This window comes from Mobula birostris, chromosome 25 (assembly GCF_030028105.1).
Source record: "Mobula birostris isolate sMobBir1 chromosome 25, sMobBir1.hap1, whole genome shotgun sequence".
In the NCBI taxonomy this organism is placed as follows: domain Eukaryota; kingdom Metazoa; phylum Chordata; class Chondrichthyes; order Myliobatiformes; family Myliobatidae; genus Mobula; species Mobula birostris.
This window is the reverse complement of record NC_092394.1, coordinates 7,514,777-7,541,472: the sequence shown is the minus strand read 5'-3', so window position 1 is coordinate 7,541,472 and position 26,696 is coordinate 7,514,777. Positions and strand designations below refer to the sequence as shown.

At 40.4% G+C, this 26,696-nt stretch overlaps 2 protein-coding genes across 3 annotated transcripts in view; both read left to right on the top strand.

The window, feature by feature from the left end:
* LOC140187630 (uncharacterized) overlaps positions 1-25,507 on the top strand; it is a 70,325-nt gene extending 44,818 nt beyond the window's left edge. For both annotated transcript variants that reach the window (XM_072243150.1, XM_072243149.1), the window contains exons 11-17: positions 1,267-1,383; positions 2,537-2,698; positions 5,634-5,749; positions 12,722-12,764; positions 21,539-21,639; positions 24,368-24,539; positions 25,437-25,507. The gene's annotated coding sequence lies outside the window, so the exon portion shown is untranslated. The remainder of the gene's footprint in view (positions 1-1,266; positions 1,384-2,536; positions 2,699-5,633; positions 5,750-12,721; positions 12,765-21,538; positions 21,640-24,367; positions 24,540-25,436) is intronic.
* The window catches only part of LOC140187844 (uncharacterized), a 71,951-nt gene continuing 46,479 nt past the window's right edge, over positions 1,225-26,696 (top strand). Inside the window, exons 1-3 of the mRNA XM_072243639.1 lie at positions 1,225-1,383; positions 2,537-2,698; positions 5,634-5,749. Of these exons, the coding sequence (XP_072099740.1) occupies positions 1,225-1,383; positions 2,537-2,698; positions 5,634-5,749 (437 nt within the window). The remainder of the gene's footprint in view (positions 1,384-2,536; positions 2,699-5,633; positions 5,750-26,696) is intronic.

Below are 26,696 nucleotides of genomic sequence, written 5' to 3'. Positions count from 1 at the left end.
TCCTTGAGTCTGCTAGTGTGTGTTTCCAAGCTTTTATATCTCCTGCCCAATGGAAATAGATAGAAGAGAGAATATCCAGAGTGGGAAGTGTCTTTGATTTATTCCGGTTGTTTTTTTTGAAGTTGCAAGAAGCTCAGACAGAACCCGTGGAGGGGAGGCTGGTTTTCATAATAGACTGGGGTGTGTCCACAACTCCCTGCAGTTTTTTGTAGTCTTGAGCAGACCGTTGTCATACCTAGCTTTGAAGCATCTGGATAGGATGCTTTTTATAATGCTCTATAAACAGGAACATGCTGCTGAATTTCCTTAGCCATTTGAGGAAGTTGAGGTGTTGGTGTGCTTTCTACGTGATTGCATCAGGATAAGCTATTGATGAAATGGAAGTGCTGATGTGCTTGACTGATCCGGACAAACTTTTGATGAAGTTAAGGTTTTGGTGTGCTTCCTACGGATTGGATCAGGACAAGCAATTGGTGAAGTTGAGACACTGGTGAGCTTCCTGTGTGACTGGATCAGGACAAGCTATTGATGATGTTTACACAGCTGGCTTAATTTCTATCAGTCTAATAAATCTGTATCTTCAAAATGCTTATTACATTTCAAAATATTTCTTTTTCTTTTTCAATATTTTAATTAATTAATTACTTGCATAGAGGAATACAAAATACATTATGATATTATGGAATCAGAAACAAGATTGAATTGCCCCATAACTACGTATAGTAAATTAACCATAATATTGCAAAGGTATATTTTATTCTAATTACATTTCAAAATATTTCAAGTTACCAGAACACATAAATCAGAAAAAGTCACCAAATAATCAAGTAAATTTTGCACAACTGTGCTTGCAGGGAATGAAGCCTTATCAGAAAACACAGAAAATTTGAAAACTAAGATCTGTGGTCATTCCAATTATCCAACTGTTAACTGGTGAGACTTCAGCAGGGCATGCTGTCGTCTGTATTTGTAAGCATTCACTGAGCTGCATACTGTACAAGGAATATAAACTTCCAGATCACCTTCCTTACCTGTGCAAGAGTAGGCAATTAAAACAGAAAATATTGGAAACACTTAACATCAAAATCAGCTAACTTTTCAGCAGTGGGACCCTTTGTCAGAACTTAACACTGAGCCTTCATTGCTGACATTTCATCAGGAACTTATTTTAGGAAGTAAAGTTCTAAGCTACTGCATTCCACACTATCCATTCTAAAGTTAATGATGTCTTCAATTCTCTTTTGGTATCCTGAATTTCTTCCGGAGCAATTTGTCCGGGAAAAGATACAAACTCAGAAGTTCAACAACTCTGAAGATTGGCATCACAACAGCAAAGAGTGTTTGGAAAACCCAATTATACTCCTCAGGAAATGGACGGGAGAGGTAAGAGCAATGAAGAAAATTGCATAATATTCAATAGGCTCTGAGAAATCTTTTATTCTTTTGTTTTCTCTCTTCAAGGGGTACATGATGGATAGTTTAACAAGTACTTTGCACTCTTTAGGTATCTTACAACAATAAATGCCTTTCAGAGATAGATGGATAGACAGGTACTTTATTGATCCCAAAGGAAATTGCAGTGTCACAGTAGCATTACGAGTGCACAGATATTCAAATATTAGAAGAGAAGTAAGAAAGAATAAAAGTAAGTTACCTTAAAAATAAGATATACAAGATTTTCAAGTCAAAGATTACAAGATCACTTCCCTGGCTATAGGTTGACTCATTATAGAGTCTGATGGCTGAGGGTAAGAATGACCTCATATAGAGCTCTTCGGAGCAGCGCAGTTGTCTTAGTCTATTACCGAAAGTGCTCCTCTGTTCAGCCAATGTGGGTGAGAAACATTGTCCAGAATTGCCAGGATTTTTTGGAGGGTCCCTTGTTCTACCATAAGCTGCACTATGTCCAGTTTGACTCCTATAACAGAACCAGCCTTTCTAATCAGTTTATTGAGCCTGTTGGCATCACCCGTGTTGATGCCATTGTCCCAGCACACCACTGCATAGAAATTGTCCTGTTAACAACAGACTGGTAGAACATGTGAAGGAGAGGCCTTCATACTCTGGCCCTTCTTGTACACAAACTCTATGCTGGTGCTCCACTCAAGTTCTCAAGGATCAACCGAACCACTGAGCCATTTCACTACAAGTAGCATCACAGGTCTTTCACAACAGCCTCAAACTATATGCACATTACTTGGGAATGCCGTAACAAACATGAATCACTGCATTTAAAATCCCTTTCCTTCCTGTGAACATTGAGACTGATTGAGAACGGTGTTGTTCTGCCGAGCGTTGTGAACATGCCAAATTGGCGCTGGAATGTGTGGCGACACACAGCCCCCTCAAGCTTGTCTTGGTTGTTAATGCAAAAATATATTTCACTGTGTGTTTTGATGTACATGTGACAAATAAATTAGAATCCGAAACTGAATTTGAATTGTATTGCTGAAACAAGCACAGGTATCACACCAAATTAATTTACACCATCTATTGAGCTACATAACTTCTTTGTGCAATTGTTTGTGTCTCATAGGGTTTTGTGGGCATTTTGGATCTGCCAGCTGTGCTGCTGACCTGGGACCAGCTCTTTATGCAAGACTGGAAAGCTCAGGTGATGGAGGATTTCTGCCTGACAATCCTCCTGTTATTGAGGGAGCCTTTAATGGAGGTTAATGATCAACACAGTCTGAAATGGGTGAGAGCGAAATATAGTTTGTACTACCAACACCTTTCATGATTTACAGTAATTGGAGATGATTCCAAAAAGGAATCCGAATTCACAGATGAAGGTTGCCGCTCAGCACTGTAAAACCTTTCTGAACTGTTGCCAAAGCAGAATGTTTAAAATAAAAACAAAAATAAAACTAAAAATACTCAGCAGAGCAGGAGGCAGCTTTCTAAAAATTTAATAGCATTGAGAAACATGAATTTTTGAACCTAACAAAAAAAAACTAAAAACTCAGAATTTATCTCTGTAATAAAAAATTAAGACAATCTAGAACCATCTACTTTAACTGAAAAGAGTGGGGTTTAAGCAATCTAAGCACCAGTCTGATTTGGAAAGGTCAGGTAAGAGTCGAAATGTAGGGTGGGATGGGGTCCAGGCCCAGAGCATATCGCTGCCACACGGCCTGGGTCTTACAGCAAGGAATGACCCAATGTTTGGACGATTTAAATGCGGGGCTAGATAGATTGAAAAGGCAGGGTGCCGGGGCCAGAGGCAAGGGCTGGTTTTGCTCACTGCTCCATGATGTTTACTCTGCTCTACATTGCATTGAGGCTGAAGTTGTGGCCCGCTTTGGCTGCTCCAGACTCGGTGCCTGCAGGTTCCACCACATTTACTCCACTATGCCATGAACTGAGGCTGTGGCTGCGGCTTGCTCTGGTCTTCGTGTCTGAGGACTCACTTTCATTCTAAATGTTATTTGCTTGCTTTTATTGTTTGAATAATTTGTTTCTTTCTCTCTCTACACATTGGGTGTTTGATGGTTTTTTATGGGTTCTTTTGGGTTTCTTTGTTTTGTGGCTGCCTGTAAGGAGATGAATCTCAAAGTTGTAAAATGTATACGTACTTTGATAATACATGTACGTTGAACTTTGAAAAAAGCTGCAGATACTGTTACTCTGCAATAAAAACAGAAATTGCTGGAAATATTCAGCAGGTCAAGCAGCATCAGTGAAGCAAGAAGCTGAGTCAGCATTTCAGGTTGATGACATTATGCATCTTTATATTATTAATTTTTTTAAAACAGAGCCACCTCCTTTTACCTAGTTCTTTGGTACAGGAATTATCACTAGTGCACCTTGCATTTGGGGTGGAGATACAAAGGCAGCAAACCCAAATGAGCTTGTTCTTTTTATGTCTTTGAAGTAACATTACTTTCTGTTATGTATGGGAGCATTTATTATTTCATTAGAAATACAGACTGACAGAAATGATCAACTTTTGTTTTTGATGATGCTTTATTACGAGGTAAATGAGAAACATCAATATTGGTTGTCATTGTCTCAACTGGTAGTACTCTCAGATATAACCAGATTTAATGGTTACTTGGACTAGTGAAGACCCAAGATGTTTCCATGCAACCTTACGCCTTGGAGAATTTATGGAGAATTTAACAAAATATTTCAAGGGACTGTGCCTAATCAATAACTTCCATATGGAGATCAACATAAGAGCTATTGTGCATGTTTGTGTTTGAACAACAAAATTATCGGAGTGAGAGATGACATTTAGATTATGAACATCAGCATGGACACTTCAGGCTCAGTACTTTCTTCTTATTTTGCAGTATTTGGTACTTACTGTGGAATGGCATACTATTTATATACCCAACTTGTAAATGGTAAATGGTACCAGTTGAAGGTGGCTAATTGTCAGAAATGAGGGGATCCACTTCAAAATGATGTGAGATAGAAAGTATTGCATCCCGTTAGTCCACTGGGGAAGTTGGAGGCCCAGTGTCTACGAGTCCGTGAGCCCAATGGAAGCTGGAGGCCGGAGGACCAGAGGCAGCTTGTGCTGTTTTCGGAGGACTGGCTCTTCTATGTGTGAGGGGTGGGTGTAAGGGATGTGAGGGGCTTGTTTTGCTGCTGTTGTTTTGTTGCTTTTGTTGGGTTGTTGTTTTTGTTGCTTGTATTGATCTGCCGGACATGGTGGGCGTGCAGTGTTGGCACTGGAACATGTGGTGACACTTGCGGGCTGCCCCCAGCAATCCTTACATTGTGTTGGTTGTTAATACAAATGTTTCAATGTACACGTGATAAATAAATCTGTTTTGCTTTAGGTTTGTCAAGAGAGAACCTTTGAGCAGCTACATTATCCACCTGCACTGACACAGATAGACAAGATGGTATTTGGCATGCTTGGCTTCATTGGTCAGAGCATTGAGTACAAGGTTGAGATGTCATGTTACACCAGTATATGATGTCAGTGTGACCATACCTGTAGTATTGCGTGCAGGCCTGATCACCTAGCTATAGATAAAATGTCATTAAGCTGGAAAGGGTGCAGAACAGATTCTCAAGGATATTGCCTGGACTGGAGGACATAAGTTATAAAGAAAGACTAGATAGGCTGTGGCTCTTTTTTCCCAGTAGTTGGGGGAGATGGAAGAGCAGCCCAAGGAGTTGCAAAGGTGATACTGTCTTTAAAATGCTGAAAGGAGAGGGAAGGGAAGGACAAGGGGTACCTAATAGAGGTATTATGAAATCCTGAGGGTTGTAGATTATATAAATGATCACAGCCTTTACCCAGGGTAGGGGAGCCTACAACTGGAGAGGACAGATTTATAAAGGTGACCTGAGGGTAATGTTTTCACCCAGAGGGTGGCAGGTATTTGGAGAAAGCTACCAGAGGATATAGTGCAGGCAGTATAGTCACAATGTGCAAAAGACATTTGGACAAATAAATGGAGAGAAAAGGCACAGACAGATATGAACCAAACAAAGATGGATTGTTCAGACAGGCAACTTGGTTGGTATGGAGAGGTTAGGCCAAAGGGCCTGTTTCTATGCTATTTAACTTTATGAGTTGAGAGTCAAAGGTCATAACAAGCAAATGTTCAAAAAGGAGGAGGGTCTTAGTCTCCAAGTCAATCATTATGCACTTACTATATCTTTTTCCAAAGGTTTTCTTTTCTTATGCCAACCACCTGTACACAGTGGATATTCAAAGATCTTGGATCCATTTACAACAAGGTGGCCTACCATCTGATATTCCTGAGTTGAACCAACTTAAATTAAGGTATGGATTTTCTGGTATTTGTTTGGATAATGGCTAACCAGAATCATTTTTGTTAGAGATTTCTTGCCTCAAGACCAGCCCTGAGTCACTGAATCAAATTTGTGGTCTTACATTGAAATTGGTGGTGTTGCACACACTGCCTCATTAATCTTACCTCAGAACTTCAGTCTCCACATGGTGAAAAACGATGTCAATACAAATAATTACTCAAACAATTCATAAGCCCCGTACAAAATTTTTGGTTTCATTTGGAGTGTATGGGCAGAAATTGGAGATAAAGATAAGATACTTGATATTATAAATCTGAACCTGCTTTTAATTCCCATTGGCCCAGGGAAGTTTTTTTTTTGCCCCTAAGATATCTTCATTTCATCCTGAACTGTGGCTTCCCCTTTACCATAGTTGAAAGATCCCTCAGTTACATCTAATCTAATTCCTGCAACTCTGCTCTCACTTCTCTAATGCTAGCCAAAGTTAAGGATAGAGTTCTCCTGATCCAGATCTAACCCCTGCAGTCAATGGATCATCCTTTGGGATTTCCACTACCTTCAATGAAATTCACCACTAGACATATTTTCCCCTTCCCTCTCCTTTCAGCATTTCAAAGAGATTATTCCCTTCTCAACTCCCTCGGCTGCTTTTTCATCTCCACCAACTACTTCACTCTTCATGGCACTTTCCCATCCAAAGTTCAAACTTCAAAGTAAACCTTATTATTAAAGTATGTATATGTTATCATATACTACCTTGAGATTTTTGCAGGTATTTACAAGAAAATAAAGAAATAAATAATTTACAAAAAAAAACTATACATAAACAAATACTGGCAAACAACCAAATGTGCAAAAGAAAACAAATATTGCAAATAAATAAGAATCCAATTGCAAAGGATCAACACAACACTTCTCAACATTCAGGGACCCAAAAGTAGCAATTCACCATTTTACCATGCAAATGACCATACCTGTAGTATTGCGTGCAGGCCTGATCACCATGCAAAGTAGCAAATACTAATTACTTCAGTATTCGTCGACCATTCCCTGACCTTAACTGTTCTCCACATTTGAGATTCTCCCACTGTTGGAAATATTGAAGTTAATACATCAGGTGACTGGAAATCATCCATCTACAACATTCTCTCTCTCTCCATTATCATGACATGACATTTCAATTTTATTTAGAGATGAGCACAGTAACAGGTTGTCTTGGTCCAATGAGCCTGTGCCACCCAATTACACCCACGTAACCAATTAACTATTAACCAAATAACCCAAATGTATTTGGAATGTGGGAAGAAACTGGAGCACCAGGAGGAAACCCATGCAGTCATGGGGAGAACATACAAACTATCTACAAACAGCAGTGGAATTAAACCCGGCTTACTAGTGCTGGAATAGCCTTACACTAACCAGTACAGTATGTTATTGTTTCTTTCCTTGTATTCTCATTCCCCCTAATTGCACTCATTTCACAGTTTCCACATTCTCTTGTTTACATTCTTACTGCCTAACTTCATTAATTCATTAACTTATTATCTGCATCAGTAATTTACTCCAGTGCAACTCAGGCCCCATCATTATCAGAAATATTTCCATTGTTCTATCTATCCCTTCCACCACCATCTCTGCAATTTAAAACTAAATTGTTTTCTCTGATTCCTAGTATTGATGAATAGAAGCTGGCAAACAATCAATGGAAAAGGATGCAGTGCTTTCCCAGCGTATGACGCATAAACTCTTCTCAGGTTTCCGTCCAGGTACAGGCATCAATTTTAACTGATGAAGATGGCAGAGTTTGTCATCGCAATGTTGATTAAATCGATACCTGTACCCACTGGAAGCCCAATGAAACATTAACTCCATAGTTCTTTCAATAGTCACTGCTTGACTTGCAGAGCGTTTCCTACAATTTTTGCTTTTACAAGAAATCTCCTTTGGTTGAATGTTGTGAATGTTTATAACAAAATCACACAGAATTTTTCTTTAACTTCCCATACAAAGGAAATTATAGCTCAAATGGTGATCACCACTGGATGAAGTTAGAATAATTCTGTCACAAACTTATGTCAAAGGGGCAATGTTACAATAGTTATGGGGGATTTCAATATGCAGGTAGATTGGGAAAATCAGGTTGGTGCTGGATCCCAAGAGGGGGAAATGTCTAGGATGCCTATGAAATGTCGTTTCAGAGCAGCTTGTGGTTGAGCCCACTACAGGATCAGCTATTCTGGACTGGGTGTTGTGCAATGAGCCAGAATTGATTAGAGAGCTTAAGTTAAAGGAACCCTTGGGGCCCAGTGATCGTAATATGATAGAATTCACTCTGAAATTTGAGAAGCAGAGGCTAAAGTCAGGTGTAGCATCATTGGAGTAAAGGTAAATGCAGAGGCATGAAAGAGGAGCTGGCCAAAATTGATTGGAAAGGAACACTAGCAGGGGTGATGGCAGAGCAGCAATGGCTGGAATTTCTGGGAGTAACTTGGAAGGCACAGGATATATACATCCCAAAGAAGAAGAATATTCTAAAGGCAAGATGACACAACCATGGCTGACGAGAAGTCAAAGCTACCATAAAAGCCAAAGAGGGGGCTTATAATAGAGTAAAAATCAATGGGAAGTTAGAGGATTGGGAAGTTTTTAAAAACCAACAGAAGGCAACTAAAAATGTCATAATGGAGGAAAAGACGGAAAACGAAGTTAAGCTAGCCAATAATGTTAAGGAGGATACCATAAGTTTCTTCAGAGATATAAAGTGTAAAAGAGAGGCAAGAGTAGATATCAGACCACTGGAAAGTAATGCTAGAGAGGTAGTAATGAGGAAAAGGAAATGACAGATGAACTGAGTAAGTATTTTACATCAGTCTTCACTGAGGAAGACACTAGCAGTATGCCGGAAATTGGAGAGTATCAGGGGGCAGAAGTGTGTGAAGTTGCCCTTACTATGGAGAAGATGCTTGGGAAACTGAAAGGTCTGAAGGTAGATAAGTCGCCTGGACCATTTTTGAAAGAGATGGCTAAAGAGATTGTGGGGCACTAGTAATGACTTTTCAAGAATTAATAGATTCTGGCATGGTTATGGAGGACTGGAAGATTGCAAATGTAACTCCACTCTTTAAGGAGGGAGAGAGGCAAAAGAAAGGAAGTTATTGACCAGTTAGCCTGAGCTCAGTGATTGGGAAGATGTTGGTGTCGATTCTTAAGGATGTGGCTTTGGGATACTTTGAGGCACATGATAAAATAGGCCATAGTCAGCATGGTTTCTTTAAGGGAAAATCTTGCCTGACAAATTTGTTGAAATTCTTTGAAGAAATAACATGCAGGATAGACAAAGGAGAATTGGGGGATGTTGGATTTTCAGGAGCTCTTTGACAAGATGCTACACATGAGGGTACTTAACAAGTTAAGAACCCATAGTATTACAGGAAAGATACAATCATGGATAGAGCATTGGCTGATTAGCAGGATGCAAAGAGTGGGAATAAAGTGAGCCTTTTCTAGCTGGCTGACAGTGTCTAGTAGTTTTCCACAGGGGTCTATGTTGGGACTGCTTCTTTTTACGTTATATATTAATGATTTGGATGGGGGAATTGATGGCTTTGTAGCTAAATTTGTGAATGATACAGAGATAGGTGGCGGGGCAGATAGTTTTTTGGAAGCAAAGAGGCTATAGAAGAACATTAGGAGAGTGGACAAAGAAGTGGCAGATGAAATACAGCATTGGGAAATGTATGGTCATGCAGTTTGGTAGAAGAAATAAAAGTGTTGACTATTTTCTAAATGGAGAGAAAATTCAAAACTCAGAGGTGCAAAGGGACTTAGGAGTCCTCATGCAGAATTCCCTGAAGGTTAATTTGCAGGTTGAGTTGATGGTGCCCTAAAGGTTAATTTGCAGGTTGAGTCAGTGGTGAGGAAGGCAAATGCAAATTCATTTCAAAGAGACTATAATATAAAAGCAAGGATGCTTTATAAAGCACTGGTGAAGCCTCACTTAGAGTATTGTGAATAGTTTTTGGCCCCTTATCTAAGAAAAGATGTGCTGACATTGGAGAGCGTTGATAGGAGGTTTATGAAAATGATTCTGGGATTGAAAGGCTTGTCATATCAGAAGCGTTTGGTAGCTCTGGACTGCTGTTCACTAGAATTAAGAAGAATGGGGGGTGACCTTATTGAAACCTATCAATTGTCAAAAGGCCTCGATAGAGTGAATGTGGGGAGGTGTTTTCTATGGTGGGGAAGTCTAATATCAGAGGACACAGCCTCAGAATAGAAGGGTGTCCTTTTAGAACGGAGATAGGGAGGATGTTCTTCAGCTAGAGAGTGATGAACCTGTTGAATTCGTTGCCATAGGCGGCTGTGGAGTCCAAGTATTTGGGTATATTTAAGGTAGAGGTTGATAGATTATTGATTAGTCAGGCATGAAGAGATATGGGGAGAAGACAATAGATTGGGTCTGAGAGGGAAAATGGATCAGCCATGATGAAATGGCATAGCAGACTAAATGGGTCAAATGGCCTAATTCTGCTTCTATGTCTTATGATCTTATGGTCTTATAATTATCTACTTTCATTGTGGAAATTAATTGGCTGCTTATACTCAAGATGGCAATATTATCCTCAAGATAACAAAATATGACCTTGACTAAACAAGTTGATTAAAAACGACTCACATTCAAAAATTAATCAGCTTGGCTTCTTGCTTTTGATGTAGCAAGGGAGTTGTTGCAGCACCAGACTGGATATGTCAAGAGACCAATCGTGGGAATATGGGAGGAGTATATTTGAAGATGGCAGGTTATATGATTAAAATCAACAGTAATTCACCTAATCAGTGTAACGTCAGGTTGTACCCAGTTGACCCTAAAGGGAATAAGTTGATCTTCTGTTCTGTTGATGTTAATGCCTTTAGAAAGACACACTATGTTAGGATTCATTCAGGAAAGTGTACAGTGAAATTGCAGGCGCAAACACGAGGAATTCTGACTGAGTTGATAGGGATAATGTTCACTCCCAGTCTTCCACTTGAACTTGGAAGGTGCCATTATCAGTGCTTTGATTACCAGCGATTATTTCCGCAGTATGCAAGCACAGCTGTTGCTTTTTTAAAGTATTAAAATTAATAATAATGCTCTACTCTGAATTACCAACTGCTATGGTAATAATGGAGTTCGGTGCCCTGAGGCATGATGAAAGCAAGTACTTACACCTGGTAAGTGGTAAGCACTTGCCGTTCACTCATGTTTATAATTCCTCTTTCCTCACTATCTACTGATTCAGAACTTGATGAACAACAATGGAACAATTGGTCCTTGCTGGAGATTTGTTCCTCAGAGTCCCTTAAGTACTTTACAAGTATCGTCATTCCGCACATGAGAGCCAGCATAGTAAGTTTTGTGAGTCTTATTTGTTGTGAGTGGCTTTGCAAATGTTCATTAACCATCCAAAGGATGTTTTTAACCTTCCTCCTGCTCAGATGAGAAAACCTGCAAGATATTGCTGCTCTCCTGAGTGTGTGCCTTTAGACTCCTCCCCAATGATAACAATGAGAAGAGACATGTCTAGGATGGTTAGGGTCCCTAATGATGGATGCTGCCTTCGCGAGGCGTTGCCTTTTGAGGATGGCCTCGAAGGTGGGGAGGTAGTGCCCATGATGGAGTTGGTTCAGCCTCCAACCCTCTGCAGGAGTTTCTCCTCCATGAACACTACCTCACTATTTTGCTTGCTTTTTGCACTACATTTTTAAAAAATATATTCCTTATTGTAACTTATAGAATTTTTTAAGTGTTGCACTGTACTGCTTCTGCAAAGCAACAGATTTCTCATTGATAATAAACCTGATTCTGAGAACCAGATTACAGAAAAAGCATATATATTTCTCTTTTTCACATTACTTGTGAGCCAAAAAGTGCTGAAATACTCCTTCAGATCCCAACAGGGGAATTAGGTGTCACATACACTGAGCTTCCTTCCCTGACCCCCTTCTCTGCCCTCCCTCGTAAACCAGTTCCTTCCCTTCCATGAAACACCTCAGGCCCTGCTAGCCACACACCCACAAATTAGCTAAATGCTGCTGAACTTCCAGTTGCCCAAAGACCCATTCTTACCCTCCAAATTCCCAGCCAATGGCATGTATGTGAAGCCTAGAAGATCACATTGCCCGCACTCCATTGATAAAGATAGAACAGTGATGGGGTGGAATGGTATTCAGCATTTGTTGTGTTCCCTGTCAGCCCAAAACTCACTCCAAGATAAATTTGGTGTTTTCCAAACATTGTGTTTCTAGCATGGAGCCTAGATAATGATCAATAACATTGCCCATATGTGATATTTTATCTCTTTCTACTCTAGTCCAGCTGGCTGGTGGTGTAGTGGCATCAGCGCTGGACTTCGAAGCGAAGGCTCCGGAGTTTGAATCCAGCCAGCTCCCTTGCACACTTTCCATCTGTGTTGGGTTGAGCGTCGAGCTAGCAACTCGGTCTCGTAAAAATAAGAAAGCCTGCTAAAAAAACACCGTCATGACGGTGCCCCGATGACTCCACTCAGAGTTAAGGGCTTTCTTCTTCTACTCTAGTCCAGAGACACTAACAACAACTAGATTTTCTGGTTTGCATAGTTTAGTTCCATGCTGAGCTTTGAAATAACTTTTAATGTCCAGGAACATGATAATTTCTTTCCATGGTAGAGACTAAATAGAGCTGATGCCTTTTCATTCGTGTAATCCTGCAATATCGAGTTTGAAAGTGTGTCATACCATACAGATCCCCTTTCAGAGATTGGCACTTTAATTAGTTTTCAGGTTTACTTTGAATTTTCACTGTTTGAAATATATCCTCATGCTCCTTAATCTTTGAACACATGCAATTTCTTAACATTGACAGATTTAATAATCAATCAAACTCTTATAACTTTATTTAAAGAGATATGGCCCTTTTTGATGGTGAATTTTAAATACAGTTATTGATCTATTTACCCCACAGAAATCTGTATGACCAAACCCAAAGAAGAAAAGAGCTTTGACAGGTATAGTCACAGATTGTTGGAGTAATATGGAAATGGTATGGAATGTATTATTTATAATTTTTTTTAAGGCACAGTGGCAATTCTCTTTTGAAAAGTCACTTCCTAAAAGCTGACATCTCCCTCATTCAATATATAGTATTTAAAGACTAGGTGAACAGACTTAGACTTTCCCAGCATTTTTGTGCCATTTTTCAAGGAGGTGTAATAGCATGGGTGGATAGGATCCTCTTGTTGTTTACTTCACTTCCACTTCCATGTGAAGCCACTTGCTTGACTCTAAAAATGTATAAAAGTTACAACGCACACAGAATGCTGGAGGAACTCGTCAGGTCGGGCAGCATCTGTGGAGGGAGGTAAACAGCAACTACAGAATCTCATGTGTCTATAAAATTTAGAGGCCTGGAAGAACCATCTGGTTCCTGTGTCCTATATAATTTGATGCCTACTTACCCTACTCATCCATGCGTAATGAGAAAGAGGGGCATTAGACCCCTCTGTGTTGGATATTGTTGGGAGGGATGACTTACCTGGGACAAGCTGCAGTAGCCGGATCTCTGGCACTGAGTCTGGCTCTGCAGTGCAGAAGGGAGGGGGGAGAAAGAGGAGAGCGGTAGTGATAGGGGACTCGATAGAGGTGCAGATAGGAGGTTCTGTGGTCGTGACAGAGAATCCAGGATGGTTTGTTGCCTCCCGGGTGCCAGGGTCAAGGATGTCTTTGACTGATTGCATGACATTCTGAAGTGGGAGGGTGATCAGCCAGATGTCATGATGCACATCGGTACCAATGACATAGCAAGGAAGAATGAGGAGGTCCTGGAGAGTGAGTATAGAGAACTTGGTAGGAAGTTGAAAAGCAGGACCTCGAGGGTGGTAATCTCAGGATTGCTACCTGTGCTACGTGCCAGTGAGGGTAGGAATAGGATGCTCTGGAGGATGAACAAGTGGCTGAGGAACTGGTGTAGGGGGCAGGGTTTCAGATTTCAGGATAATTGGGACCTCTTCTGGGGCAGGTGGGACCTGTACAAGAGAGACGGGTTACACTTGAACTACAGGGGGACCAATATCCTTTCAGGGAGGTTTGTTAATACTATTGGGGAGGCTTTAAACTGGATTTGCAGGGGGATGGGAACCAGAGTGCCAGAGCTGACAGTGTGGCTGGGGTGAAAATAAATGATGTTAAAAGTTCAAGCAAATCCGCTAATAGAAAGGTTGTGAGTGGTGGTAAAAATCTTCTGAGGTGTATATATTTCAATGCTAGGAGTATTGTGGGGAAGGCGGATGAGTTGAGGGTGTGGATTGACACATGGAATTATGACGTTATAGCAATTAGTGGAACTTGGCTACAGGAGGGGCAGGACTGGCAGCTAAATATTCCAGGGTTCCGATGTTTCAGATGTGATCGAGGCAGAGGAATGAAAGGTGGGGGAGTAGCATTGCTTGTTAGGGAAAATATTACAGCAGTGCTCAGGCCAGACAGATTAGAGGGCTTGTCTATTGAGTCCTTATGGGTGGAGCTGAGAAACAGGAAAGGTATGGCCACATTAGTGGGATTATATTACAGACCACCCAATAGTCAACGAGAATTGGAAGAGCAAATCTGCAGAGAGATAGCAGGCAACTGCAGGAAACATAAAGTTGTGGTGGTAGGGGATTTTAATTTTCCATATATTGATTGGGTCTCCCATACTGTTAGGGGTCTAGATGGTTTAGAGTTTGTAAAATGTGTTCAGGAAAGTTTTCTAAATCAATATATAGAGGGACCAACTAGAGGGGATGCAATATTGGATCTCCTGTTAGGAAACGAGTTAGGACAAGTGACAGGAGTCTGTGTAGGGGAGCACTTTGGTTCCAGTGTCATAACACCATTAGTTTCAACTTGATCATGGACAAGGATGGATCTGGTCCTAGGGTTGAGGTTCTTAACTGGAAGAAGGCCAAATTTGAAGAAATGAGAAAGGATCTAAAAAGCGTGGATTGGGACAGGTTGTTCTCTGGCAAAGATGTGATCGGTAGGTGGGAAGCCTTCAAAGGAGAAACTTTGAGAGTGCAGAATTTGTATGTTCCTGTCAGGATTAAAGGCAAAGTGAATAGGAATAAGGAACCTTGGTTTTCAAGGGATATTGCAACTCTGATAAAGAAGAAGAGGGAGTTGTATGACATGTATAGGAAGCAGGGAGTAAATAAGGTGCTTGAGGAGTATAAGAAGTGCAAGAAAATACTTAAGAAAGAAATCAGGAGGGCTAAAAGAAGACATGAGGTTGCCTTGGCAGTCAAAGTGAAGGATAATCCAAAGAGCTTTTACGAGTATATTAAGAGCAAAAGGATCGTAAGGGATAAAATTGGTCCTCTTGAAGATCAGAGTGGTTGGCTATGTGCGGAAACAAAGGAAATGGGGGAGATCTTAAATAGGTTTTTTGTGTCTGTATTTACTAAGGAAACTGGCATGAAGTCTATGGAATTAAGGGAAACAAGTAGTGAGATCATGGAAACTGTACAGATCGAAAAGGAAGAGGTCCTTGCTGTCTTGAGGAAAATTAAAGTGGATAAATCCCCGGGACCTGACAGAGTGTTCCCTCGGACCTTGAAGGAGACTAGTGTTGAAATTGCGGGGGCCCTGGCAGAAATATTTAAAATGTCGCTGTCTACAGGTGAGATGCCGGGGGATTGAAGAGTGGCTCATGTTGTTCCGTTGTTTAAAAAGGGATTGAAAAGTAATCCGGGAAATTATAGGCCAGTAAGTTTAACGTCGGTAGTAGGTAAGTTATTGGAGGGAGTACTAAGAGACAGAATCTACAAGCAGTTGGATAGACAGGGACTTATTAGGGAGAGTCAACATGGCTTTGTGCGTGGTAGGTCATGTTTGACCAATTTATTGGAGTTTTTCGAGGAGGTTACCAGGAAAGTGGATGAAGGGAAGGCAGTGGATATTGTCTACATGGACTTCAGTAAGGCCTTTGACAAGGTCCTGCATGGGAGGTTAGTTAGGAAAATTCAGTGGCTAGGTATACATGGAGAGGTGGTAAATTGGATTAGACATTGGCTCAATGGAAGAAGCCAAAGAGTGGTAGTAGAGAATTGCTTCTCCGAGTGGAGGCCTGTGACTAGTGGTGTGCCGCAGGGATCAGTGCTGGGTCCATTGTTATTTGTCATCTATATCAATGATCTGGATGATAATGTGGTTAATTACTTCAGTAAATTTGCTGATGATACAAAGATTGGAGGTGTAGTAGACAGTGAGGAAGGTTTTCAGAGCCTGCAGAGGGACTTGGGCCAGCTGGAAAAATGGGCTGAAAAATGGCAGATGGAGTTTAATACAGACAAGTGTGAGGTATTGCATGTTGGAAGGACAAACCAAGATAGAACATACAGGGTTAATGGTAAGGCACTGAGGAGTGCAGTGGAACAGAGGGATCTGGGAATACAGATACAAAATTCCCTAAAAGTGTCGTCACAGGTAGATAGGGTCGTAAAGAGAGCTTTTGGTACATTGGCCTTTATTAATCAAAGTATTGAGTATAAGAGCTGGAGTGTTATGATGAGGTTGTATAAGACATTGGTGAGGCCGAATCTGGAGTATTGTGTTCAGTTTTGGTCACCAAATTACAGGAAGGATATAAATAAGGTTGAAAGAGTGCAGAGAAGGTTTACAAGGATGTTGCCGGGACTTGAGAAACTCAGTTACAGAGAAAGGTTGAATAGGTTAGGATTTTATTCCCTGGAGCGTAGAAGAATGAGGGGAGATTTGATAGAGGTATATAAAATTATGATGGGTATTTATAGAGTGAATGCAAGCAGGCTTTTTCCACTGGGGCAAGGGGAGAAAAAAACCAGAGGACATAGGTTAAGGGTGAGGGGGGAAAAATTTAAAGGGAACATTGGGGGGGGGGCTTCTTCACACAGAGAGTGGTGGGAGTATGGAATGAACTGCCAGACGAGGTGGTAAATGCGGGTTCTTTTTTAACATTTAAGAATAAATTGGACAGATACATGGATGGGAGGTGTATGGAGGGATATGGTCCGTGTGCAGGTCAGTGGGACTAGGCAGAAAATGGTTCGGCACAGCCAAGAAGGGCCAAAAGGCCTGTTTCTGTGCTGTAGTTTCTATGGTTCTGTGGTTCTATGTTTCTATGGTAGACCAGAAAAAATCTGCAGCCAATAAGAAAAGGATTCTCTAGAGACGGACTCTGAATTCTTTTAGAGTCATAGGGCAGAGAGCATTATTCTACAGAAACATGCCTTTTGGCCCATCTAGTCTGTGCTGAGCAGTTGTGTTGCATAGTCCCATAGTTCCCCATGCCCATCCCACCCATGTACCTATCTAAACTTATAAGAGTCATAGGTGATTAAAATCATTCTAGGTGATCATACGGTAATGAAGTTATCTGTAAGAACAATATCTGTATCCCAATCAAGAACTGGTTCTCATGAATTCTATGGCAGCACCCATGACAGTGGCTGTCATTGTACTCCCGAGGCTCACTACTCTCTTGAGAACAGAAACCAAAGGTAATATTTAACCTATTGCAGATAAGAATAAGGAAGTCAACTACTTAGGGCTGTCATAAGCAACTTTTTGACTGAAAACACTAAGGATCTTTGAAATTATGTACTCCAGACAAATACAATAGACAATAGACAATAGGTGCCGGAGTAGGCCATTCGGCCCTTCGAGTCAGCACCGCCGTTCACTGTGATCATGGCTGATCATCCACTATCAGTATCCGGTTCCTGCCTTATCCCCATAACCTTTGATTCCACTATCTTTAAGAGTTCTATCCATCTCTTTCTTGAAAGCATCCAGAGACTTGGCCTCCATGGCCTTCTGGGGCAGAGCATTCCATATATCCACCACTCTCTGGGTGAAAAAGTTTTTCCTCAACTCCGTTCTAAATGGCTTACCCCTTATTCTTAAACTGTGGCCTCTGGTTCTGGACTCACCCATCAGCGGGAACATGCTTCCTGCCTTCAGCGTGTCCAATCCCTTAATAATCTTATATGTTTCAATAAGATCCCCTCTCAGCCTTCTAAATTCCAGAGTATAGAAGCCCAGTCGCTCCAATCTTTCGACATATGACAGTCCCGCCATCCTGGGAATTAACCTTGTGAACTTACACTGCACTCCTTCAATAGCAAGAATGTCCTTCCTCAAATTTGGAGACCAAAACTGCACACAGTACTCCAGGTGTGGTCTCACCTGGGCCCTGTACAGCTGCAGAAGGACCTCTTTGCTCTTATACTCAATTCCCCTTGTTATGAAGGCCAGCATGCCATTAGCTTTCTTCACTGCCTGCAGTACTTGCATGCTTGCTTTCAGTGACTGATGTACAAGAACACCTAGATCTCGTTGTACTTCCCTTTTCCTAACTTGACTCCATTTAGATAATAATCTGCCTTCCTGTTCTTACCACCAAAGTGGATAAACTCACATTTATCCACATTAAACTGCATCTGCCCACTCATCCAGTCTGTCCAAGTCACCCTGCAATGTCATTACATCCTCCTCACATTTCACACTGCCACCCAGCTTTGTGTCATCGGCAAATTTGCTAATGTTACTTTTAATTCCCTCATCTAAATCATTAATATATATTGTAAACAGCAGCGGTCCCAGCACTGAACCCTGCGGTACCCCACTGGTCACCGCCTGCCATTCCGAAAGGGACCCGTTAATCGCTACTCTTCGTTTTCTGTCAGCCAACCAATTTTCAATCCATGTCAGTACTCTGCCCCCAATACCACGTGCCCTAATTTTGCCCACTAATCTCCTATGTGGGACTTTATCAAAGGCTTTCTGAAAGTCCAGGTACACTACATCCGCTGGCTCTCCCTTGTCCACTTTCATAGTTACATCCTCAAAAAATTCCAGAAGATTAGTCAAGCACGATTTCCCCTTCGTAAATCCATGCTGACTCGGACCAGTCCTGTTACTGCTATCCAGATGTGTCGTAATTTCATCTTTTATAATTGACTCCAGCATCTTTCCCACCACCAACTTCAGGCTAATCGGTCTATAATTCCCTGTTTTCTCTCTTCCTCCCTTCTTGAAGAGAGGGACAACGTTAGCCACCTTCCAATCCACAGGATCTGATCCTGAATCTATAGAACATTGGAAAATGATTACCAATGCATCCACGATTTCTAAAGCCACCTCCTTAAGTACCCTGGGATGTAGACCAACAGGTCCCGGGGACTTATCAGCCTTCAGACCCAACAGCCTATCCAATACCATTTCCTGCCTAATATAAATTTCCTTCAGTTCATCCATTACCCTAGGTCCTTTGGCCACTATTATATCTGGGAGATTGTTTGTGTCTTCCCTAGTGAAGATCCAAAGTACCTGTTCAACTCATCTGCCATTTCCTTGTTCCCCATAATAAATTCACCCGCTTCTGTCTTCAAGGGCCCAAATTTTGGTCTTAACTTTTTTTTTCCTTTTCACATACCTATAGAAGCTTTTACTATCCTCCTATATATTCTTGGCTAGTTTACCTTCGTACCTCATTCTTTCTCCACGTATTGCCTTTTTAGTTACCTTCTGTTGCTCTTTAAAAGTTACCCAATCCTCTGGCTTCCCACTCATCTTTGCTATGTTATACTTCTCTTTTATTTTTATACTGTTCATTACTTCCCTTGTCAGCCACGGCCTCCCCTTACTCCCCTTAGGATCTTTCTTCCTCTTTGGAATGAACTGATCCTGCACCTTCCGCATTATTCCCAGAAACACTTGCCATTGCTGTTCCAATGTCATCCCTGCGACCACTCAGAGTCATAGAGTTTTACAAATAGTAACAAGCCCAACTTGTCAATGCCTTCCTGAGCTTGTTTCATTTGCCCACATTTGGCCTATATCCCTCTAAATCTTCCTTATCTATAAATTTGTTCAAATGTCTTTTAAATGTGATGTACCTGCCTCTACCACTTTCTCTGGCAGCTTTTTCCCACATATCCACCACTATATGTGTGATAAACCTGCCTTTCAGGTCCCCTTTCTATCTTAGGCCAGAAGGCCATTGGACATTGGAGCAGAATTAGCCATTCGGTCCATTGAGTCTATCCTGCCATTTGATTTTGGCTGATTTATTTTCCCTCTCGGCCCCATTCTCTTGTCTTCTCCCCATAACCTTTGACACCTTTACTAATTAAGAATCTATCAACCTCCACTTTAAATATACCTAGTAACTTGTCCTCCACTGCTGTCGGCGGCAATGAATTCCACAGATTACCTTCTTCTGGCTAAAGAAATTTCTACTCATCGCAATTCTAAAGGGATGTCCGTTTATTTTGAAGCTGTGTTCTCTAGTCCTAGACTCTCCCTCCGATGAAAACATGTCCTTCACATCCACTCTATCTATCCTCTCTTCATAAACCTATCCCATCCAGCTGTAGACTCCTCTACCCTGGGAAAAAGACTGTGACCAGTGACCTTATAATTTGCATACCTCTTTAAGGTCAACCTAAAGCTTCCTTCAGTCCAGGGAAAATAGTTCTATCCTCTGCAGTCTCCTTCTGTAAACTTCAAGCCCTTCCCCCGCCCCCAGTCTTGTCAACATCCATGTGAATCTTTTACTTCACCCTCTTTAGCTTAATCACATCCTTCCAATAGTATGGCAGCACACAATATTCCAAACTCAGTCTCACCAACATCCTATATAGCTGTAACATAATGTCCTAACTCTTGTACTCAGTGCCCCATCCAATGGAGGTAAGCATGCCTTTTTCACCAATTTACCCAGCTATGCCACCACTTTTTGGAATTGTACTTGTATATAGACACAAGAAATTCTGCAGATGCTTAAACCTAAAGCAATCGTGGGTGAACAAGAGGATATGCACAGAATGCTGGAGGAACTCAGCAGCTCAGGCAACATCCATGGAAATGAGCAAACATTCGATGTTTCGACCCAAGGCCCTTCTTGGAGTACTTGTGTGTAGTTGACCTGTACCCTAGTTTCTCTGTTCTACAAGACTTGTATTTAATGAGTATTTTTAAGACTGAGATTCGCTAAGAACAAGATCCAGGTGAATCTGAGATAGAGAAACATGGATTTGAGAGGGAAGGTCTTTTATGAATATACGGTATAAGCAGGCTCAAAGCGTTAATCCTGCTCCTTTTTCACATATTCTTACAGTCTTAGATGATTTGAACATGCTCATGCTACACACCAATCTGTTAAATATCCTTACACCAACGGGTCTGGGATTAGCAGATCATTAGATTGGAGACCTTGTGGGGCCGGCTGGTGGCACAATGACATCGGCGCGAACCCGGGAGCAGAGGTTCCCAGGTTCGAAACCAGTCAGGTCCGCTCCCAAGTACGCTTTCCATCCGTGCTGGGTTGAGTGTCAAGATTGCAACTCGACCTCGTAAAATAAAGGGAAAAATATTGTGAAAATGTCTGTGTGAAGGAGTGGCGCGCCACACAGTCTCGCTCTCGCTCTGCGCCTTGTAAAAGCCATGAAAAAATACATGATCACAGACATATGCACACACACGCAGACGCTCACGCACAGACTCGCACACATGCAGGCACACGGCAAAAAAAAAGATTGGAGACCTTGTGAACATGAGCTTCTGTCCTAGCATTCTAAGAGGATTTGCTTTAGGTTACACAATTAATTTTCCAAAATTTTATAAGTGGCATTGTTATTTTGTATTGGCCATCTCTTAATATTTTATCTTTTGTCCACATTTTAGTGGTATTAACTACTGTTTTTATTGAAATTACTTCAAATTTGAAGGAATTATTAGCTCATTTACTATTATTTGTACTTAGGTACCAATGACCCTGATACTAAAGACATATTGGGTGAGATCCGACCTATTGGAGTAAAGAATATATCCGTGAAACTATATTTACTGAAATCCAAATCAGAGGTAAATAATTCATTTGGATAATATGATGATATTGCATACTGTACTGTATTGGGGTACCCCGGTAATGTAGTGGTTAGCACAATGCTACTACAGCTTGGGCATCGGAGTTCAGAGTTCAATCCCAACGTCCTCCGTAAGAATTCTCTGTACGTCCTCGCTGTGGAACACTTGAGTTTTCTCTGGGGCCTCTGGTTCCCCCCCCCGCCCCTACCATCCAAAGACATACGAGTTAGGTTCATTGGTCATTGTACTGTAAAATTGTCCCATGATTAGGTTAGGATTAAATCAGAGTTGTCAGGGGTTGCTGGGTGTTGTGGCTCAAAGGGCAGGAAGGGACTACCCTGCACTGTATCTCAAATAAATAAATAAAATGTTCTGATGATGGGTCAGACGGGAAAAGTATATATTTATGACTTGCTACAGTTGTGACTGAATTGAGTCTCTGAAATTGTTAGGTATAGAGGTCTTTATTCATCATGACAAGCAGGCATTCTCTTGGAAACCTTCTCAGTCTAGTCTCACCAGATTCAAAGCACATCAAGTTTTTATACTCTCGGGGGAAAAAGATAACAGAAGGTGATTCAATACGACTTCAGTAGCTGCAATGATATTGTCTACTTTGATATCTTGAGTCTGACAAATGGTTCCTTTGAATGACATACTTTAAATGGGCTCCCACTGAAACTGATAAGATGCTTCACGACGTTGAAACAGATTTGCAGGGACAAAGTAACTCACATGGATATGCTGCTGAGGACAATGAACCCAGGCACCCAAAATTAGGGCTGTGACAGCTGACACTCTGCACAAATACCCAACTATTGATAGACAGAACAAATCTGCCTATTGCTGTATTTGATATAGTAAGTAACAAAATAACTTAGCTGATGTTTGATGCCTAGTTTGATAACAACCAATTAATATAGCCCCATTGTCTTATGTTTGGCTGATGCATAGGAGAGTGTCTTCTAGTCAATCAGTTTACAACCCTTATCTCTTGATTAGCCTTCTGCTGTGGGCTACTGCTCTGTTTGTTTACAAGCTTTCCTTTTAATATCAAATTGATTACTGCTTGCAATTTACATTAGAATGTTTTGTTTCATGACAGGTTCTCATAAGAATGAATGCAAGCTATCTCCACATACAGGGCAGCATGGTAGTACAGCTATTAGTGTAACGCTTTACAGTACCTGTGGCTGCAGTCGAGGTTTAATTCCCACTGCTGTCTGTTAGGAGTTTGTACATTCTCCCCATGTCTGTGTGGGTTATCTCTGGATGTTCCTGTTTCCTCCCATATTTTAAACACATAAGGGTTAGGGTTAGTGGGTTGTAGGCATGCTTTGTTGCCGCCAGAAGCATGGTGACACTTTCGGGCTGACCCCAGCACATCCTCAGACTATGTTGCTCGTTGACGCAAATGACACATTTCACTGTGTGCTTCAATGTACATGTGACAAATAAAGCTATTCTTTAATTCCATCACTCCTGAATCCTTAATAGCCGTGTTTTCGTATTGTCGTGTATCTGGAGGGGTGAGTACTCCATTTGAAAAGTTGGAACTTGGCGATAATTGGAGCTAAATTCATAAAATATTAATAAACAGATCATTGAAAGTAAGAAAAGGACAATAGGTGCTGGACATACGACAAAAAAATGGAAATTGCAGAAATTACTCTGCAGGTCAGGCAGCATTTCTAGAAAGAGAAACAGAGTTAACAAACTCTTTATCGAAACCTGTGAATCATCAACCTGAAATATTAATTCTGTTTTTCCTTTCATAGATGCTGTGTTCATCGCTGAATGTTTTTGGAATTTCTAGGAAGAGGTGCAGTCGACGTTTCATGCCGAGACCCTTCGTCGGGACTAACTGAAGGAAGAGTGAGTAAGGGATTTGAAAGTGGGAGGGGGAGGGGGAGATCCAAAATGATAGGAGAAGACAGGAGGGGGAGGAATGGAGCCACCCCTCCCCCTCCAACGTTCAAATCCCTTACTCACTCTTCCTTCAGTTAGTCCTGACGAAGGGTCTCGGCCTGAAACGTCGACTGCACCTCTTCCTAGAGATGCTGCCTGGCCTGCTGCGTTCACCAGCAACTTTTATGTGTGTTGCTTGAATTTCCAGCATCTGCAGAATTCCTGTCGTTTGCGTTTTTGGAATTTGTTGTTTTTATATTAGTATTGATTAACCAGTTTTTTAGTTTTCCATTTCAATGCATTCCTCTTTTCTAGCTTGGTATTTTTACTGTTTGCTTCTGTATTTGTGAAAGTGCATGAAACATAAAAAAATGTAGTGGAGAAGGAAACGGTGATTGAGTAATATGTGGATACTTCAATCATCCAGTACTCCAGAAAATCCTAAAGTTAGAGCTATCTTTCTAAGTTTGTATTACCTGTGTGAAGTTTTGTACATTGGACATCTGTGTTGTTAAGTCAGTGTGAGCTAGCCACAACTTCCCATTTATTTTAAATAATCACATTTCTACACTTTTTTAATCTGCCTAGTTATTGAGCAAGGTTACACTGAGAGATATACAAAGTTGAAGTAGTAATTGGCTATCTGTCTCTTCAAGCTTGCACCACCATTTAACATCATGGTTGACCTTGGCCTCAAGTGCAATTTCCCATTCCTGCAAATTCAGCAGTCTTGCATCGATGCTTTATTAATGCTAAATATTCTCATGTGCAGAATACCATAGACGGCTTCTTACTCTGTATCTCTGCTTTTTCTCAGGAGTGGTTAAAGGATTTTAATCCACTTGCTGTAAAGTTAACTGTTTCTGTATTCTATGGAAACTCGAAATTGTGCTCAAAATTGGCTATATCTAAGCCAATCCTTTTGAAATTGACTGAAGAAGGAACATCCAGTGAGGCAGCAATGACCAAAGTAACTCTCAAGTTTGATGGTATGGATAAGATATGAATGTTTCTCTGGTGATATGGAAAAAACATATTACTTATTGAAAACTTGATGTATCACTTTCAACATTTCTCACATATCCTTAACTTTTCAACTTGGAAAAAGTTGAAAGTACATCTCCTGAATATGTTTAGTCTGGAATGTTTAGGCGCGATTCTGATTTGGAAGCATTTAGTCATAATTTTGCAGATGGTGAAGTCCAAAAGTTAATTAGAATTCCCTAATTTTTACCATTTGATACATAATTATACTCTTTTGAGTCATTTACAATATGTGGCCCTTTGACTGATGCAGAGAACAACACTAATGCAACTATTTTAGAAAATGCTTTATTATCCTAACTTTCTATTTAAATGATCCTTTGTAATATTACATCAAATTATCTGTGAGATTCATATGGCACAAGAACTCTGGACAATGACTACATTACAAATTGTGAAAAGCTTAGGAAAGTATCTGACAAGTTGGATAGGTGAATTAATCTTATTTTGTCTTTTCATTGGATTGTGTCTGCATCTTAGTTTGATCCTGCGTCATAATTCGATAACCACAGATACCATTGCTTAACAAAATCTATCAAACTCAGTATTGTAGTTTGCATTTGATTGCCAACATTTATCTCCTCTTGTTTGGAAGAGAATTGCTGATTGCCTTTATCTTTTGTGTGAAACAGTATATTCTACATTATCTTGAATGGCCTAACTCTAATTTTAATGTTAAACACCTCTGTTCATGATAAGGCCACTCTATAAATAGAAGTATTTACTTAATTATTTATTCAAATCAAAATTTAAAAGGTGAATTTAAAACTGATTGTTAGCACAATAATTTTTTTAATTTCTGCTTAACTACCAGCTAAATGTTGTTGAAATTCTTCTTTCAGATATATTTGAGTTTGAGTCACTCATTCTATCTAAGCTCAAAGTCACAAATTCAACTGGCCAACCATATGTCTTTATCAAACTGCTGTATTGTCCCACTATGGAAGGTGTGTATATTAAAAAGAACCAATTTTTGAAAATAAATATATTGTTTTGATTCACTTAAGTTGTTGTAGAAACTATGCATCGTATGTTAAATAATCAAGTTCTGAAAAATATCAAACACTACATTATCTAAAAGAAATATTATAAGATAGTCATGCTTTTTTCTAACTTGGAAACTTTCAAACATCTTCAAATTTGCAAACTTATCTTACCTAGTCAAACAAAAATTACATTCTGCTGTTCTCATTAACAGAAATGGATCTACGAAGGGACAGCACAGCTTAAACACACTTAACTCTGAACAGTAGAATATTATGTTGTACATTATAAAATATAAAGTTTATATTCTTTCACTTAGCTTGAGCATTATCATTGGTGATTTTCTGATCTTTTGATATAAGTTCTATTTTCCAATTGGTATTCAAAAGATCATGAATAAACCAAATTTTTTAAAAGCATATACCCTGTATATATATTCTTATTCTCTTTGCTAGCCTGATGTGACAACTTAACTGTGTGTTTGGAATGATAATTATATTTAATCTAAAAATCTCATGGTTAACTTTGAACTCTTGATGGTGTGTAAATAGATTACTTCCCAAATCATTGCTCATAACTATCAAAGTGTATCATCTCTGTCAAATAATTTGTCGAAAATGTGTCACATAAAAAACCATGCTGTAGGCAAGGCTTTACATGCATGATATTAAGAACCAGACTACCTTGGCAGATCAATAGGCTGCTGTTCCAACAGTGTTTTGGAATTTCACCTCTTAATTATTACCACAGCCCTTTCTCCCACTTAGGAACCTGCTCACCATTTTATTTGGCCTTTTTATCAAGTTTTTCCACCATGCACTTTCTTTCTCGTGCTTGGTGGAAAAACATGGCTTCTACAGAATCACAAGTTTGTTGTCATGTCTGCTACTGGTTCTGAAAGACCTCTTTGAATTCTTTGTGGTGTCAAGCATTGATTTACTTGGCAACATGAAGACAAGGAAATGCATTAAAACCTGACTCCCATGGCCAACTCTTATAAAAACAGAAGTGGGAACGTGAATTGACCATATGCCCACCGAGCTTGCTTGACCATTCAACATTTTGGCTGTCCTACTTCAGATACCCTTTTCCATCTCATACCCAAATTCCTCGATCCA